This window comes from Dysidea avara, chromosome 14 (assembly GCF_963678975.1).
Source record: "Dysidea avara chromosome 14, odDysAvar1.4, whole genome shotgun sequence".
In the NCBI taxonomy this organism is placed as follows: domain Eukaryota; kingdom Metazoa; phylum Porifera; class Demospongiae; order Dictyoceratida; family Dysideidae; genus Dysidea; species Dysidea avara.
The window spans coordinates 7,964,480-7,984,548 of NC_089285.1; the positions used below are offsets into that span (position 1 = coordinate 7,964,480).

The 20,069-nt window shown below is 39.1% G+C and overlaps 3 protein-coding genes across 3 annotated transcripts; 2 read left to right on the forward strand and 1 right to left on the reverse strand.

Annotated features, from left to right (window-relative positions):
- The first annotated feature begins 620 nt into the window (after positions 1-620).
- On the forward strand, positions 621-8,231 carry LOC136244781 (uncharacterized). Its single transcript, XM_066036337.1, has 3 exons — positions 621-785; positions 7,649-7,944; positions 8,024-8,231. Exons 1-3 carry the CDS (start codon positions 621-623, stop codon positions 8,169-8,171), a joined length of 609 nt encoding a protein of 202 aa, XP_065892409.1. The 3' UTR covers positions 8,172-8,231.
- Positions 3,837-5,774, reverse strand: LOC136244434 (piggyBac transposable element-derived protein 4-like). Its single transcript, XM_066036016.1, has one exon. It carries the CDS (start codon positions 5,516-5,518, stop codon positions 3,989-3,991), a length of 1,530 nt encoding a protein of 509 aa, XP_065892088.1. The 5' UTR covers positions 5,519-5,774; the 3' UTR covers positions 3,837-3,988.
- A 6,999-nt stretch (positions 8,232-15,230) lies between the features above and the next one.
- On the forward strand, positions 15,231-16,804 carry LOC136244599 (uncharacterized). Its single transcript, XM_066036159.1, has 6 exons — positions 15,231-15,546; positions 15,596-15,782; positions 15,836-16,066; positions 16,129-16,300; positions 16,352-16,500; positions 16,559-16,804. Exons 1-6 carry the CDS (start codon positions 15,307-15,309, stop codon positions 16,705-16,707), a joined length of 1,128 nt encoding a protein of 375 aa, XP_065892231.1. The 5' UTR covers positions 15,231-15,306; the 3' UTR covers positions 16,708-16,804.
- The last annotated feature ends 3,265 nt before the right edge of the window (positions 16,805-20,069 follow it).

A 20,069-nucleotide genomic window follows, 5' to 3' on the forward strand; every position in this document is an offset into this window, starting at 1 on the left:
AGTATATATACGCGTGTATACTTGTATACCCTGGATACATGGAAGTATTTAAGGGCACTTGGTCCTATATCATGCCACTACTGCTTCCAAATGCATAAAATTGGATGTGTGTGTGTGGAACACCCCTTTTCACAAATCTGGTCACAGCTAGTTAGTGACACAATTATACATTCTCCTCAGCACTGTTGCACTCATTAGTTGGTATAATTGATAAATCACGTTGTATTTTATAGAAGTCTTGACTATCTCTTGTAGTGTTTCGCCAATTTAATCTCTTTTAATGTGGTGATGATGCTGTCTCTTTGATTTCGCTATGTACATGGTCTAGCTATCAGTAAATGAGCAGCTCTATTCTGGACCAATTAACTCAGGGTGGTAGCTAATGTCCTTATTAGTGATTAGTAGTCTTATAGTTAGCTAGCTAATTAACATAATAGGTTTAATTTCTAGCACTACAACTGTACAGGTATGATCCATTTGGAACAATTTTTTTCTTTCAATTCACTGGTATGTACACTTAATAAAAACAATATATTGTTTATGTATGTGAAGGAGTAAGATGTCCTCTTGGAAAAATGTTATACATGCTATATGCATGGGCCACAAAACGATCACAGTCCATGGCAATTCGTGATGTCAACATTGGAAAGAAGATGGCCATCAACATTTACCAGTGGTGCCGAGACATGTGCTCACGGATTTTAGTAAATGGCCCTGATATTAAACTTGGAGGACCTGGGCAGATTGTGCAAATCGATGAATCTGTGTTTACACACCAAGGAAAGGTATGCATATTCATGTTTGCACTGTGCAAAAGGTTGAGTATAGCTATATATGCATGTTGTCAAACAGTGAAGAAATTAAGCCTGTAGCCTTATATAGTCAGTTTAAATTGGCTGAAGGTACCTAGTAGGAATTTGGTTGATTAAAATTACAATTGCTTGAAGCATAATGATACTGTTAAGTGAATTTTCAGGAGAAGTGCAAACCATTATGATTTTATGTAAAAGACATTCATCTGGTTGTGTAGTAATTACAATGAGTCTTTATCTTCCTTTGCATCCCATGTCTTCCTCCATTACTGTGTGACTATTTTAGTGCTAGCTTTAAGGCTATGGGATAGTGAGCGACTGGCAAACAAAATTTTTATTATGTAATTAAGGCGGGCTTGGTGTTGTGTTGTGTATCAGGTGGTAACAGGCTTAAAGTGTTTGGAGAATCATAGTGTGCTGACTGGACAGTTACAAGGTACAAGAAAACACACATAATGTACAGTACAAGATAACATAGATACAACATACTTAGCAACTGGTGCACCTTACTGACTAATGGCAATATTTTCCTGAACCAAAAATCAGGACTGTCAAACTAGCTGTTAACATTTTGTATAAACAGACTACTAGTTTGGCTTCTTGTCTAGGGCTTGACGGAGCCATTTGTTAGAAATAATGTTTCTAGTGCTTGTGATATGAATTTAAAAATTAATTTTGCGACTGGAGTGTCTTGCTTTAGGCCATATTGTAGTCATATTTTAGCAACTATACACATTATTCACAAATCTTCTTGTCAGTCCCTCACAAGTGATGTTCTAAAACCTTAGAATTGTTAGTAAGTTCTCATGGTTCTTCATTGGTCTGATTTTTGTTTCACAGTTTTCACTAATTGGCATGAGGACGACTCATGTTTCCATAACAACATTTGAATTCCATGTCGATTAATGAGAAGTTAAGAATGCATAAATATTTGATAACAATGCATTAAGAAAATCAAACCCCTAATCATGAAAAATGATTGATAGTGTACATGTGGGATTTACAGTATCCCGTAACCTTAATGTATTAACTAAAATTAAACCATAGTTAATTTGATTGCAGAAGAAGTGCTAATCATTTGTGACACTATGTAGTTGTGTAGTAGCTTAAATATATTATTACATGGCTAACTGAAAATGAGTGAACTTACATGACTATCCCCACTTGGTTTAACCCTTCGAGGACCAAAGTCCAATATATTGGACGTGAACATAAAAAACCGAGCGAATTTACGTAAAAGCCGCGTGGGAAGCACTCACTTCGGACCCATGTATTTCTTTATACAAAGCGTCTACCCGTCCGCTTTTTACATCAAACAAGCCTCTAATCATTCCTCTATAAAACTATACAGCATTTATGTACCTTTCGTAACGATGCGTATTTCGTCTCGCAGGTTGAAAGGAAGCAGTACAGAACTCGCGTAACTCCACGAAGGAAGCAGCTTGACCCCTAGAAGCTGAAGCACAACTCCACCACTACAGGCGCTGCTGGGCATTCAGCGGTGTTGTACATTAGCATTGATATACTCAGTATAAAATCCGTCCGAACATTTACCAGAATTTTTCATGTTAAATATTTTATATTTCCGATAATTACACAATAATTTAAATACAATTTATGACAAATTCAGTTATATATACAGCAATAATGTAATAATAGGTGTGGTTGGTGATTGTATTAGTAATTCACAATACTTCAAATAACTGGAATGACATTGACATCACAATTTATCTAAAATACTCATCCTGAAACTGTTATTTATCTTCAGCAGAAAACGGTTCAATCATTTACAGCGAATGTCACACATCTTCATTTCTTGCATTTAATATCAAAGTCATTCTTCCCGGGCTAGATGTAATGCCCTTTCCTACCACCCCCAGCACAGAATGGCATAAGTGCTGGACCAAACTGAAAAAGTCAATAACTTGAAGCTACTCTTGCCAGAGGCAACATAGAGGGATGGATGACTCAATGGTGCGGACAACAAACTATCCATGATACACATACAACACTGCCAAGAGCCCAGTAGCACTCCTTGTAGCACTTCTGTGCTCCTGGTGGTAAACAAAGTAATACACAACAGACACAACTATCCATGATCCATGTAGAATGGAATGGACAAAGAATTAAATCTCACACAACTGTATATTCATGATCACATGGAGTGCAATCATGAGCACACAAGCACACCTTGTGGTGCTCATGTGCTCTGCACACAATACGCAAGTGCATAAGCACCCCTTGTGGTGCCTATGCACTTCTGGTGGTAAATAAAATAGCACAACACTACACACAACTATCCACGATCCATGTAAAATGGTAGACAGAAATACAATCTATTGTCCGTGATCCATGTGGAATAGAATTATGAGCACACAAGCACACCTTGTGGTGCTCATGTGCTCTACACACAATACGAAAGTGCATAAGCACCCCTTGTGGTGCCTATGCACTTCTGGTGGTAAATAAAATAACACAGACTAAACCACAGATCCACGTACAGTGGTATGGACAGATAATAAAATAACACACACACATCCATGATCCACGTAGAGTGGTACGGACAGACACACACCACACACAACTATACACATCCATGATCCAGGTAGAGTGGTATGGACAGATAACAAAATAACACACACCACACACATCATGATTCACGTAGAGTGGTACAGATAGATAATAAAAGAATGTGCACCACACACATCCAAGATCCATGTAGAGTGGTATAGACAGATAACAAAATAATGCACACCACACATATCCATGATCCACGTAGAGTGGTAGACAGATAATAAAATAACACACACTACACATAAATAGACATGATCAGCATGTAGCAGTATTTTTTCCCACCTTTCGCTCTCCCCGGCCCTCTGCTGTCCCCTTCCCTTGCCATCCCCCTCATCCTCTTTCCCTCTCGCTTTCAATGCCATGTCCCCTTCCTTCCTATCCCATCCCCCCTCCCCTGCCCTCCCCCCCCCCTCCTTCCCTGCCCTCCCCCCATCCCTTCCCTCCCCCCAAATAAATCACACTACCCACCTATCTATAACTTACCAACTTACCTAGGAGTGAAACACGCCATAACACGGATAGATACACAAGGGAACACCACATTCTTCACATCCAAAAAGAGTTTGATGTTTTTTAGTTGGGGTAGTACACACCTTGCATCGTCATGGTTTATCATACTTACAAGGAACATGCTTGGTGTAACGCGACTCACTCTCGGGCATAATTGGTTGTCTACCTGCTACCTTACGCGATGAATGTTTTTTAATTAACTGCCCTGCTAACTGTAGGACAAAACTAAGTTGGGTTTGATACACTGGTTTCTTTTTTTTGCCAATGGAACGTGTTGGTAGGTGATTAGGGCTCTCACATTGCAGTATGTATGCATTTACTACACATGTATCTACTAAGAACCAAAATAGGCGCATGTACCACTTGTTCTTAGACTTCCGTGAGCAACTGTACAGCCTACGCATAGCATCAGCCATGTCTACTCCCCCCATGTACTTGTTATATAAACTGACTGCTTGTGGGCAATCTAAAGTCTTCCTGGTCCCATCCTTCTGTTTCCTAGATACTGTGGTAACTTCTCTAGGGTATGTAATGTTGTTTACAAAATACACAGGCTTCTTATCTATCCAGCAAAAGCAGTGAACAGGGTAAACAGGTTCCTCACTCTCACTAGGGCTAAAATGACTATTGGATGCTGCATCTGATGACACATCATCCACAGGGTCACTATTAGCCAGGGCATCCCTTTCATTAGAACAGACCATGGAGGGGCTATCTTCTCGTACTAATATAAATTCTACGTTTGAGACATCCTTCCCCTTACATAAAGATTTAACTTGGTTTTCGTTAAATTGCGTGAACCCGGCTCTTATTTTCTTAACTGTGCCAATGCAGTAGGTTTTTTCTTTTTCTAACTGGGCAGCTAATTGAGGACAGGTAAAAAAATTATCACAATAAATGTGATACCCTTTATTAAAAACATGCTGTGTCACATCTTTTGTAGCCCTAATTCCCAGGTCCTTCTCACGTGAATCAGTTGCTCCCAGGTAAACCTGAAAGTCACAGGTAAACCCATTGTGAGAGTCACACCTACACCACACCTTGTACCCCCGCTTAATAGGCTTCTTTGGCATGTACTGTTTTAAGGATGAACGGCCCTTAAATTTCACCATTGCTTCATCAACAGCATTTTCCCTATGTGGTACATACAAGGTCCGACATTTGTCCAAAACACTTCTGATGACTGGTCTCACTTTATGGGCTCTATCATGTCCTATCTCACCACGTGGAATTGCTTCATGGTTGTTATTGAAATGGAGTTCCCTCAAAATATTCTTAAACTGGGTTCTTGGAAACTTTTCTACAATATTAGGGGTACCTAGATAGTAATTTGTAGACCAATAATTTTCTAATGCAGGTAAGGTATGTAGACCCATCATAATCATAGTTCCCAAAAATGATTGAAACTCAGGTACAGTCAAACTTTCCCATTCTTTATTGCGGTTCTCCCTAGTGGTAGCATAGCGGTTTGTCTCTATTACTATTTCCTCCATAAGGTCTAGGTCAAACATTTGCAAGAAAAAATCTAATGCTTTGGCTGACGCAGGTAGAGGTTTAGTTGGTCCAACAGTTTCAGTAAAGGGATGCTTTGGCGGAAAGTTAATAACAGTCGGTGTATCCATACTGGGGCATCTAAGGGGCAAAGGTGCACGTCTTTTCTGTTTTGTCCCTGATGGCTGTACAGTGGGAGTAGTAGGGGTAGGACTGTCCAATGCACGGGAAGTAGAGCTATCAAAACTATTTCTCCCTCTTCCTGCTCTACCCCTTCCCCTTGGTACTCTTACTCTACTAGGGATCCTCACTCTAGCACCTCGGCCTCTTCCCCTCCCTCCTAGTCTTGGTTCTTGGTCTCGACAAATTGGTTCTTGACAACTTGGTCCCATGGCTCCCCGACCTCTTCCCTCCCTTCTCAGTGGTGCTCTCACTCCCCTTCCTCGTACAGATACTACACCACTGTTCGGATGTTCTAGTGTCACATTTCTATCAGGAGAAACAGATCTATGGGGAGAATCAGATCTCACAGGAGAATCTGATCTCTGTGGCCAATCAAATAAGTCTGGTGAAACTGATCTGGAAATTGCCCCAGGAGAAGCAGAGCCAGGCCTAGGGGAAACACATCTATGGGGTCCAGGAAGAGAATCAAATTCAGGCCTAGGAGAAACAGACCTAGAGGTATCGTGAGAAGGCCTAGGAGAAAGAGAACGACGATGCAAGGGGGCCGCTACCAACCTCCTTTTCTTACGGGCTTGCAATGGTGTAGGGCTAACTAACCTATGTGCTGCAGTTGGCACAGTGGAGTTTCCATGCTTTCTATCCGCAATTTTATGGCACATTTCACCCCATTCTTCATCCGCCGATTCTCCGCCATCATCGAGATCATCATCATCATCGTCTTCGCCATCCCGCTCGCCTTCCACGTAGTTCTGGTAGTTGCTAGGGTCATCCTAGAGGAAGAAAAAGAGCAGCAGTAAACAGATAAGCTCGCTCGCTTTGCCAGACACAAAGCAACAATGGCGAATTCTCTTTTATTTATGATCACGAGAAACTAAGTCGCATGGTAACAAAAACAGTCTAAATTCCTAGTCAGGAGTGATGGAAACAAACCTGATAGAGATCCAACATGTCTGCTTGAAGTGTTGTGTCCTCTGGATAGTCTTCTCCTTCTTCCGAAGAATACCCATCCGATTCATTGTAATCAGAATCATCCAAAATTTGGTCCAAAGCGGTGGTAGGTTCCATAGCGAAAAGAAACTCGTACGACGATCTCTCTTATACCAAACAAAAGGTCTTTGTCTGCTGAACGGCGTGGTGCAGTCCGTTTACTCATAGGATACTTCATACGCGAGATACATGGCCTTAAACGCATGCGTGTGTTATGTCCAATATATTGGACTTTTGTCGATAACGTTTTTTTTCCCCATTAAATACGGTCCTCGAAGGGTTAATATTAATTAAGCCATTATTTAATCATAACTGAGCTGCAAAATTTAAGGTCAAGGAAACAATTATTACCCTACAATTAGAGTTTCAAGGGACAGTAAAAACTTGCTGAAATACTTTTCTGAAGATTTCGACACCACTTAAGATAAATTAAAGTGTTACACACCTTAGAATATTTGGCTTCATTTACATTTGAAATGAAAATTTCTTTTGACATCAATACAATGGTTTGTAAAATGGAAACACATGCAGGTTGAACAGGCCAGGGGACACCCCTTAAAAAAGCACACACCGATGTAACAAATAGTCACTTACCAGTAATCTTCTTAATTCTTATCATTAGGCCTTAAGGAATGCAAGTTGAGTTTAGAGGTAGCTGTAGTAATGCTAAAAGATGAAATCATAGTAACTATTACTCTTAGAGGTGCTCATTGCATACTAGATGCTGGAGTAGTACTTTATGTGGTTTGCAATAAAATATCAAACAAGCATTTCATCACTATAAGTGTTTACAACAAATGTTTCTTTGTCTGGCAAAAGAATTTAATGCAAAGTTGTCTTATAATAAAACAGAAAGAAAAGGTTTCTACTATGCTTGTGCATGTAGCTATACTAGTGGAGATTGGATACCTATACTCCTGCATGAATCAATCCCTGCATGTGCTATTGTGTAGGTATATATAAGATTGAAATAGAAATTACATCTCCACTATCATTACTAGGTGATCTCTCAATTATTTCTATTATATAAGCATTACTCTGATTAAAATTCCCAAAAAAATTATATTGTTTTTTTTTTTTTTTTTTTGTAGAATAATCATGGTCATGCACTTCCTCCAGTATGGGTGTTTGGGATGGTAGATACAAGTCAAGTTCCTGCCCTTGGCTACATGGAAATAGTGGACCAGAGGGATGCTGCAACACTCCTCCCCATCATCAGAGACCATGTACTTCCTGGAACCACCATATGGTCGGATATGTGGGCCGCGTACAATGGAATAAGAGCCTTGCCTGGTGTAGCTGGTCATGACAGAGTAAACCACTCTATTCAGTTTGTAAATCCTGTTAGTGGAGCTCATACGAACATGATTGAGTCTTATTGGCACAGGTACATTAATATAATATATATGTGTGTATATGTAGTGAAAAAAAATACATTGAAATGACATGTTTTATTGCTTGTATAGAGTGAAGTTGACAATAAACACAATGAATGGAGTGCGGAGAGAAAGCCTACCAAGCTACCTAGATGAATTCATGTGGAGGGAGAGATATGGCAAAGATGCACTTACAAACCTAATTGCACAAATTGCTCAGAAGCATCCATTGCCTTAATTTTTGTTTAATTGAACTAGTGTCAATATTAAGAGTACATGGTTCACATAAAACATGGCTTATGTGTATTCTCCAGGTTTGAACACATACAATTTTAATAGTACTAACTCTCAATGATTTTACTGAAACTTTTACTCATAATTACTGTACCATGCATATTACTCATGCAAAGTTTACAAACTCTGATCAATTACCTCATTTTTGAGCATGTGTAGATGCATTGCTTCTAGAGAATTCCAAGTTTACAATATTGCAAAGACACATTAATGTAATAATGATTAGGTAAATTACAGTTCTCAGCAACACTGATTTCTGCAAACCATTGATGCAAGGACTTACGGCAATACTGAAATACTAAATGCATCCTGCCCTATTGTTGGTGGGCACGTGAAGTTGTGAACAACTGGAGGATTACAGTTAAACCTGTTAAATAGGACACTTGAAAGGAAGGACATCTGCATAATCTGGACCCTTGGTAATGGTCCCAAGGTATCCTAATTTACTGATCTGAAAAATCAGGACACCTCGATAAGCAGAACACTTTTGGTTGGTCCTTAATACACAGGTTTCACTGTAACCTATATTGTAGAATGAGGGGTTGGTGGAGAGAAGAGTTTAGCAACATGTTTTAGTTCATAAATTCTTTACCATAAAATTATCAAATATTAGTAGCTCTAATTAGCCAAGGCCTTGAAGAAATTTTAGTTACAATTTTAATGAAGTATGACCCAATTTTAAAAATCCTTGTTATCAATTTTTTTTTGAAATGATGCATTTAGTGTCCATCCATCTTGTGCTAAAATTTTGTTATCTAAAAGTTTATGATTGTAACTTTATAGCAATGCATGAGTTCTGTGTTTATCTTGAGTAGTTTATCCTGGTACTTAATAATGGGATGGGCATTCCAAATGCATGGGAGTCAGTCAAAATAGAGGAATTGTTGCTTTATTCCCTGTTGTGGGACCAGTGACAAATTCTAATGTCAAATCCTTCATGTTGGCTATAGCGCCTTTAATAAAGAACATTACTTACATCCTTTGTATAAATATGCAGTAGTGGTAACACGTGGAGTGTGGTAAGATGATGGGAGATGTGGCTTCCAGACAACTGAGCAGCAGAAACACTTAAGTAAGGTATGTAATTTTACCTTGGAATTGATGATGTAAAGATATCCTTAATATCCCAAGTACCATGATAAGATTTTACTTATTTATTAAGGTTTTTCAGTGCAGATGCTGAAGGTCTGCAGGATACCTAGTCCTACAGCTAAGATGCTATGCTTGAAAAGTTGCAGGAAAAAATCCACACTATAGAACCTATATATGTAGACAGCTGTAGTCATCTGATTTATGTTCTATATAGTGGTTACAAAAGTCTGCAAGGCATCAATATGTTTCCCCCCCGCTAATTTAATATAATTATTTAGAGCTGTGAACCGGTTTTAAAAAAACCGATTACTGACCGGTTAATAAAAATATTACAGTTAATCAGTTAGTGAAATAGTTTAACCGGTTTTTCTTTGGTGCACGTGCATGGTATTTAGGCAGAAGTAAAATGGCGGTGGACCACTCAAACCATAGCAGTGCAGCAGCACTGGACTTAGCTGTTTACTCTTCCCGACAAAAGTCAGCAGTGTGGAAATATTTCGGTGTTGAAAAGAACAGGAGTGGGGCTGCTGAGAGAGATAAGCGTGTTACCTGTAAACTCTGTGCTCAGAAAGTTGCTCACGGTGGCGGCACGACAAACTTGAAGAACCATTTACGAACTAACCACAGAAAAGAGTACGACGAGTTATATGAAAGTGATTTAAATCTCTCTACAACCATGGATAGTTTCGTTCAATCGTCAGGTGTGAAAAGGTTACCACAGAATTCGGCTCGAGCACTAGAACTTAACAATGCTGTTGTGGAGTTTATTTTGAGAGATTTGAGACCGGTGAGTGTTGTTGACGGGGCTGGGTTTTTAAACCTTATGGATGTAGCGGAGCCTCGCTTCGTCGTCCCATGTAGAAGAACTGTAATGAATCATATTGACCGGAAGTACTGTGAAATGAAGCGTGCAGTACGAGGATCATTAAGTGGACAACAGTGCGTTACACTTACCACTGACATGTGGACGTCAAGGGCTGGTGATGGCTACTTTTCACTCACAGTGCATTATGTTACTGAGGAGTTTGAAATGGTCAGTAATCAGCTACAGTGCCAACATTTACCTGGTGAACATGACCACACCCACATTAGTGAAGCAATCACTGCTGCACTGTCTGAGTGGTGCATCCAACTGGATGAAGATGTTGTAGCTTTTGTAACAGATAATGGCAGTAACATTAAGAAGTCCTTGAAAGATGACCTCAAGATACTTAACTTACCTTGTTCTGGCCACACATTGAACTTGTCTGTGCAAAGAGCTTTTGCTTTACCAGAAGTGCACACAGCTGTAGCCAGAGCTAGAAAGGTAGTAGAGCATTTTAACAAATCTCGTCTTGATTTTGAGAAATTGGGAGAAAAGCAACAGCTATTAGGCTTACCTCATCACAAGTTAATTCAGGCAGTTCCGCATCGATGGAATTCAGTTTATGACATGATTGAAAGGTTATGTGAGCAACAAGCTGCTGTTGCTGCTGTGCTTCATAACCACAGAGACTTATTACATTTGGAACACTCCCCTACAGAATGGAGGCTACTGGAAGATTTGTGCAAACTTTTAGAACCATTTAAGGATGCTACTGTTTACCTTAGCGCTAGCAGGTACCCTACCTTATCTGTTCTACGGCCTATTCTGGATAAAATACGGAAGAATTTGGAGGAAGGTGGAGACTCTCCAGTAATTTCCAGAGTGAAAAGAGCTATCAATGATGACTTGAAAACCAGGTACCAAGACAATGAAATCTGTGAGTTGATGAATAAAGCATCCCTCCTTGACCCTCGTTTAAAGTCATTAATACATTTAACTGAAGTGGAACAGACCAATACAATCGACTGTCTGGTCAATGAAATTGTAAGTACATTTTCTCCACCAGCTCCAACTTCTGATGGCAGTGAAGAACCTGAACTCATGGTATTAGATGAACATAAACAACCACCAGATGGTGATCATAGTAGTGGTGAGCCAGTGAGAAAGAAGTGCATGCTTGAAAAATTATTGGGAACCTCCTTTTCTGAAAACACAGACACCTCTGTGACAGTTTCCTACAATGAACTGGTGATAGCCGAGTTAAGCCGTTACAAATCTGAACCAATATTGGAATTGAAAGGGAAGCCACTGGAGTGGTGGAAGGATCATCAACACTCTTATCCAAACTTATCATGCATGGCAAAAAAATATTTAGGGATAGTGGCAACATCAGTTCCTTCTGAAAGACTCTTTAGTACGGCAGGTAATGTTGTGACAGCGAAGAGGTGTGCTTTAGAACCAGAGAATGTGGAGAAGTTGGTTTTCTTACATGATAACCTACCACCAGTGAAGTTGCCTTATCAGCGACTAAAGTGACAGTCAGTTAGATTAGTAGATATGACATTGAGTAGTACTGTAAAACAGTTGTAAGTCAGTATTTCACTTTTTTGTAAAAAAAATTTACAAACATAATGAAACATTATCATAAAACTTGATTCCATAATGCCGAGGGTGGTCTTGACAACACCTGTAAAGCATGTATTGATTAGTAAAGGCTTTATGTATATATTCTAAATTATATTTGTATTACACCACTACACAGAAACCAGTTAACCGGTAACTGCCAGTTATTGGTAGCCAGTTAACCAGTTTTGAATTTGTTATCAGGTTCACAGCTCTATAATTATTTGCATCCACAGAAAACCTGGAGAGTGACTTATTAATATCTTACAGTACTACCCTGTACTTGTGGGCATTTGTTAGGGCTTTACAGCACACATGTTGAAGGTCTGGAGTACACCTTACCATATACAGCCTGTTTAAAGATGTTAAGTGATGATGATGTAAGTGTAGTTGGTATCCCATGATAAGTCAGTCACGTGACAAAATAATGCCTAGTGGGTATTGACACTGGAAATTTGCCGATATATTTATTACGGCTTTACAGCACAGGTCTGTAGGACACCTGGTCCTACAGCCTGTTTAAAGATGTTGAGGACAGTATGTTTGAAAAGTTGCAGAAAAGAGAAACAATCCAGCTTCAAGCTGCAGTAAGCTGTTGACAGATTTAAGATTAGATACTGGGCAGTCCGCTGATCAGCTGGTTTTCCCAGGGGGTGAAAAGCCCCAAATGGTACAACACATAAAGCTAACTAATAATTGCAACAATTAAATTCATTCACATCTCTTGATTCTATAATATTTATTGGCAAATTATAATTGATATAGCATGTGACATTGTCCTTCTGAAAGAGAGTAGAAAGATTCTTTTATATACTAAGCAAAAGATTCTAATTTGTGCTCCAAAAATTATAGTCGATGAAGTTATGTAGCAGTGACAAGGCCGGAGGAGACGGTCCGGTTGGTCAGGCCTGAGCCGGACCAATAATCTGGAGTTAAACCAACTAGCTGACCAGCTCGAACTACATTACTCTCATGCAATCTTTGGACGATCACATCTACATGTAGCTACGTACACTTTACAGATGTTATTGAAAATGCATGATACGAGTAGTTACCTAGTTTCTCAGCACAGAACTACACGTATAGTACCTCCAATTACCTTACAGTACAACATAGCATTCGTATGGTTTTGTACAGAAATGATTGTGGGTTCTACGTACAGTATCACGTGTGCTGACAGTTGGTGGCATTAATCACATGTAAGGCAGGTGACTTCTTTGATTCTAAACCAGCACACTTATATCACAATTCAATCTTCATAATCATTAGCATTCCTTGGCTTGTCTCTCTTGGCTTCTTTTACTGGGCGAAGGGCTGGCAGTGACAAACCAGATGACTCATTCCGCGGCAAGGTACACCCATACATTATATGGTGGCCAACTGGATGAGATGTTGAGTAAATCACTCCTCTTCAACTACCCACTCGTCCTGTCGAGATACTGAGCAAACTCTCAGTCTCACCCACATCGCGCCATTTTCGAATACTGATTGGTCTCGTGACTGTCCGCCAGTATAGCTATTTACGTGATGATCCATTCACTTCATACAAACCAGTATAGTAGTATACAGTATTTTTGTAGCTGTGTAGCTTTTTATTGTAGCTGTGTGAATTCACTGTATAGTAATTATATCCTAGCTAAAGGGGGCCATACTGCATGGGTTCCCTGTGAAATTTGGGGGGAAAGTTGCAAGTTGCTAGCTAGTTTTTACTTTAAAATTTAGCATCAATTTTAAATTAAGGCATTTTCAAGCCTTTAAATTGCAAAAATTCTGCAGCTCCTTGGGGGTTGCACCCCCAGACCCCCTTTGAACTTCTAATAGCTATAACTAAATGAACCATACAGCAAGTTTCATGCTGTGTCCCCTGTATGTCAGGTCTACAATTATACATACTATAAAAAGTCTGAAGAACAACAGATAGGCTTGAGCATATTTATATAATTAGCTAGCTAGCAGTGAAATATAACTAAATTGCATATCTGATTCAAAAATTTCCTGTAGGGGCATGCCCCCAGACCCTCCTAGAATGCCCGTGCTTCACACTTCGCAGAATGTGCTTCGCACATTGTGCAACAGCTCCTCTCTCATTGGCATGTATATAGTAGCAATTTCAACATTACTAGTCAACGGCCTGACCAACTCAATTTTCCCTCCTCTGGCCCTGTGTGATAAAATAATTTTGAGACATTTGGTATCATCTGCTAAGAGAATATGCTTATAAGAAACACTAAAGTTGTACTACCAGTACTTTTAGTTTAGGCATAGCAACACTGGTGCAGAGTGGTAATATGCATGCATGCTTGTGCTATTACTAATCAGTGTTATACAAATCATTAGAATGTTACAATGTACTATGTTATTGCATCAAAGCAATTGCTGAATATCAAATGGGACACCGATTAATATTCATATCGAAATAGAGGCATTAAAGGTCAACTGCAGTGAAAACTTTTCTTACTATTACATTGTAGTATATTGTTGCTAAAAACATGTGGTACTATTAGTTTTTAAGTTTCTGACATGGTTTGACTAATAATCACAGTCCTAGTTTAGCTAAGTCACTTGTGGCTACACTTGTGGTTTCATTTCGGAAACCGCATCATACACCGTCATCATCAGATCCGGTGTACACCCGTACAAGCTGAAACACACGAGAGTGCGTGAGTAGCTACATTGCTACAAGTATAAGTACACAACTACAGCTAACAGCTGCCAGTATTGTGCTTGTAGAAGTGGTTTGCAGCTGTTTAATTAATTTTTCGACGAAGAAGTATGCCCACCCGTTGTATAGTAGCTGGTTGTAATGCTGCTAGCGGATTCGAGAGTGGGAAAGGCTGCAGTTTTCATGCGTTTCCAAAAGATGAAGGATTACGAAGAAAGTGGACCAGTGCAGTGAAGAAGCAAAGGAGTGACTGGGAAGGCCCAACTTCGACTTCAGTGTTATGCTCTAAGCACTTCGAAGCCAGCTGCTTTGATACTGAAGGTAGTCGTTATAGAGATCAAATGGGATTGCCAGCAGCCAAGCGCCTGAAGCCAGATGCTATTCCGACTATATTTCCAAGGTCAACTGATAGGTTTGAGTCACCTGGAAGTACAAGCAAGGCACCAAGACCAGCTTTTGAAAAGCGTCAACAGAAGTCTGTTAGCTATAACAACTTGATGTAATAAAATTTCAATAACATTAATTTTACATATAATTATTATAATAATAGATAATAGCAGATGTCCTCTCTACAAGTGCTCCAACGGATGAAGATGTGCCCTCTACAATTTCTGCCATGGATGAAGATTCCCTTTCCACTAGTGCCATCGCAGATGAAGTTCTTTCATCAGAACCATCACTCCTTTTACCTGAAGAAATGGATATACCTGTCCCCTTAACTACAGGCGGGGGAACACATGTTCAAGCACATTCCGAGATGAAGTCTGCTACCAGTGGACTTGGAGAAGCCAGCCATTTATCCGTGACACACCTGCTGGAAATTTGTTGTTGTCAGCATCCATCTTATTTAGTGGTGCCACTCCTGCCAAAGTGCTTCATCTTCTTGATCATCTAAAAATGGCATGCATTAAAGACAGAACTTTTTTTGATCATCAAAAATTTTACCTTCTGCCTTCAATAAAAGCAACATGGAAGGAGAGTCAGACTGTACTGCTACAGCAGTGTATAGCACGAGGTAGCCCTCTTTCCATAGGTGGAGATGGAAGATGTGATAGTCCTGGTCACAGTGCGAAGTTTGGTTCATATGGAATAGTTGATATGGACTCCAAAAAAATTATCCATCTTGAACTTGTTCAGGTAACCACATTGCTACAAGATAAGCTGATACTGACTGACTAATTTACAGTGTAATCAGGTCACGTCAAGCAATAACATGGAAAAGGAGGGACTGTTAAAGGCTCTCAATTTTCTAGCCAGTAAGTCTTTAGAACTTCGGACTCTGGTAACGGATAGGCACAAGCAAGTTAGTAAGTTTGTTAGGCAGCAACATCCACATATTGACCATCGCTATGATGTTTGGCATGTTTCCAAAGGTATGTATACATTATTTTTAATAATCCACCATTGAAATATCTTGGATTTGTAGGTATTAAAAAAAAGCTTGGCAAGTTATCAAAACAAGCAGACTGTGACCTCGTCAGGGAGTGGACAAAAAGCATTACCAATCATCTTTATTGGTGTGCAGCGAATGGAATTGATGGTGATGACATCTTGAAGCGATGGAAGTCATTGATGGATCACATCTGTGATGAACATGATGAATGCTACCACACAACACTGTCACCTGAAGATAGACGGAAAAAGTGGTTTGCACCAGGTAACATTATCAATACCCTATATACTGTTTTGAAATTCTATAGTTTATTATACAACACATAGGCAGCAAAGCACATGAAAAATTATATGACATTCTCTGCAGTAAGACGTTGTTGCCAGACATCAAGAAACTATCATCACAGCATCAAACAAGCAGCTTGGAGGCTTATCACAGTGTGGTGAACCATTTTGCTCCCAAGTTGCTGTCTTTCTCCTATCATGGATTGCACTCTAGGTTGTTAGTATTACATAGCTGATATCAGTATTACATAAGTATTGTAATTAGGTTGTTACTAGCTGTATTACACTTTAATGAGAACTTTGGAAGACCACAAGCAAGGACAAGGGAAGGAAAGGAGCGTTTAGCAATAGCATATACAAAGGCTAAAGCCGGTGAATGCACTCCTAAACCTATCCCAGTTCCCAAGACATACAGTAAGTGACAGAAAAAAGAATAATTTTGTTTCATGCATCATGTGAACTTTCAATATAGTCTATGTAGAGAAGCTGATGCACAAAGCAGTGGAGTACTGTACTGCTGGTGAAAAACATGAGCACTCTGAATCACCCCCACCATTGGCTAGTGCATATGAGCATCCCGATAAGGACACTATTCCATCGTTCTCTCGATACAAAAGATAATAATTTATCATCAATATACTGCATACACATTAATATCTTTTTTTGTACTGGAACATGCATATGTCATTCACTGAGGTGTGAAATAGCAATTATGGGATACTTTCTCACAATAGGAGCTAGACAGTACAGCTGTAGATTAATGCCAAACATTTATTTACAACACCAAAGTATACTGACACAAAGGATTTTGTTAGACATTATAATAATTAAGGTTGCCGCTGCTAGGTCAGGCCCAGTTGTGGCGAACAATGTTGTAGCTACACCATTACAGACATTCAATATGTTACCTTAAGCATTGCTGCCACCTCCTTTTTGACAAAACTCGTTGCTTCGCCGGCATACGTCCTTGTGCATTCTTCGTGATGATTTTTCAGGCACCATAGCGTACTATAGTATATCACTGAACTGACAGGACAAATCACGTTCTTCCACATGCGTCAGAAACGGAACAAACATGTTACAGGTTCTCATGCTTCTGGACACAAAGTTAAAACACACCAGCTGCAATATTTCACTACAAAACAAGACCAGAGCAAGATCATTTACCCGCTCGCCATTGGTAATTAGCGTAGTCAGCAGTTCACCGGATCTGACCATGACGTTGCAATCGACATCAAAGACTTGTGGTTGAATTCTAGGAAGTGACGTTTCAACATCTTTGCGGGTTTATATCTCGTCAACACAACAACACATCATTATAAAAATTGTTGTTCTGTGCACTGTATGAGTAAGTAAACATACACAGACATTAAAAAGGGTAGGTAAAATTTCCACTGCAGTTAACCTTTAAAGTCTGTACAATCCTATACACACCCTTCAAATCAGAAAGGAGGTCATTCTCTGTCTAATTGTTTTTGCTCAACCATCAGAAAATTCACAACCTTCTTAATTTTTCCTATGATCCCTTATAACCCATTTTGGGTCTGTAGCTGCACATGTACAGTGCAGCTATAGCCCAATAACTCGACAATTACTTACTGAACCCTCCACTAATGTAAAACTGCAACAATTTCATGGATACTGTTTAGCTACATTTAAAATAAGTACTTCCTTCTATTCACTCCATTTAATTACCAAACACACTCATGTTCATGACAAGATCATGGAAATACTCTTGTCCAGTTATTGAATATAATCCAGGGCCCTTTGTGTAATGGACAAACAAACAATTTAAAAATTCATAGAGCTATTAAATTAATCCCTGGGTAAGATACAACACTCGCCAAGACTGTCTTACAAAGCTAATCTTGTCATAACTATCATACAGATGTTAGACAGGTGACATAATATATTTCATACCAACTTATCAACCCACCATCATTTTAACATCAACTTTTCACTCCACTACTAGTGGTCACAATTTCAAAGTATACATACGTGTAAGCGCAGCTACATGCGAAATGTCTCAAAAAGATAAATTTCTTTGCAATTTATAGTTGGAACAGTTTACCTGCCTATGTTATGTTCAATTAGCAACTCAATTGACTTATCAGAAAGATAAATTTCTTACACTGTAATTATGCTATTGCATATATGTGTATATACATGATATAAACAAGTACAATTTGTATACTTGTATAATGTATGAGGATGTCAACTTGCAATTTTGGAGATCACTGCACTTAAGTGGGTTGAAGAAAAAATGACATGCTTTCTCCTTTTCTTGTGCAATAAACTGCATGAAAAATTATCTGCATATGTAAGTCCTCTGCCTACAGTACATATCTGGAAATCTAATTGTAAAACTCTGAGAATTTTTCCATGCAAACATCTGTAAACCAAAACAATGGAGTTGAAGGTTTACAGCCAAGAAGCTGATTATTCTGTGGATGGGTGGGAGGTAGTTATCTACACTGGTGAAAAGTGACACACAATTGAACACATGTTCAGACATTAGCTCATGTGCTCAGAAAGTGATCACATGAACCTCATCATAGTCCAGAAAGAGGCTATTATACTATGTTCAACTGACATAAAATACACATCCATACCATACTAACATACAACCACCCTTTACCCATTAGGAGTACATGACTGCTATATAAAAAATGCAGCTATGGTTTCATAGCCGTGTAAACACCACAGAATGTTGTTAAGGAAATTACTGTGATTGGTGCAACCAATATGCATACTCTATTGGAGATGTCACACAGTCAGTACAAAGCTCCTACACCTGTGCATACAACAATACTTAAACACCAGTTGACTGCAATATACGCACAAAGTAATCCCACATACTCCACATGGTACTCAAGCACATCCACATGTATGTAATTAGCTCACAACCAATTGTAATTATACTCTAGTACTCAGATTAATCACACATACCTGGCCTTGAAAAACATGCTTCAGTACTTGGATTGGTAAGGCATATACTCCAGCAGACGGACTGGTAACACATACCCTGACTGGTAACATGTATTTACCCTAGTATATACTCCAATTGGTAACACACACTCCAGTACTCCAATTGGTAGGCCTGAGTTAAATATATTTATATTTCCCAAAACTTTGCCTAATATGTTCTTCAGTGTTCCCATTATGCTTGTATTGTGCTCCTAATATTTCTTGCACTTAGATCATTTTGATCAGAGAATAGCGTACTTTTTACCACTAAGTGACTGTTCTACAAGATATAAAGAGCCATGAACAGTGCATTTAAGTCATAATAAGCTGAGTGTAGGATGATCCCTAATCAAACTTAAAATTTCCTAGTACTTGTTGGCTATTATGACTGGCGAACCTGCTCATACTGCATAAAAAATTAGCACAAGTACAGTCCAGCTGCATCTTTCCTTTGGCCACATTCAAGAGAAGCATCATCAGGTCTTCCAAAAGGGAAATGGTTGCCTCTGATAAATAGGATAACACATCTCACTAAGGTAAAGGACAGCTGGCATCTTGGCCATCTCATAATTACCTAATAGTTTTCCTCCCACTTATGACATAAAAGCTCAGCTAACCTCTTGTAAAAACTGTAGCCTCATGGGCAATGCCACCAGAGGAAGAGAATACTAAAGGGGTAAAACACTCCATGTTCAACCTCATGTATGCATTCACAGTATTTCCCCTTCTTAGAATGCTAAAGTTTAATGAAAAAGAAGCTGAAAGCTAAGAAGATGTGTTAGGATTATATCAAGAAATGCATCCTGTTGAGCCACCCAGAAACCCCTTGCCTTGACATCAGCATGAGCATTAACTTCAACATTGGCAGTGCAGTTGGAAAAATTCTAACCATTCAAAGTTACTCTGTACTATAATTATAGAATGTCACTATTAGTCTGGTCAAAGAATGCAACATATAATATGAGCAAAACGCACGATGCTATTTCACCAGATCCTCTCCCAGCAATATACTCATT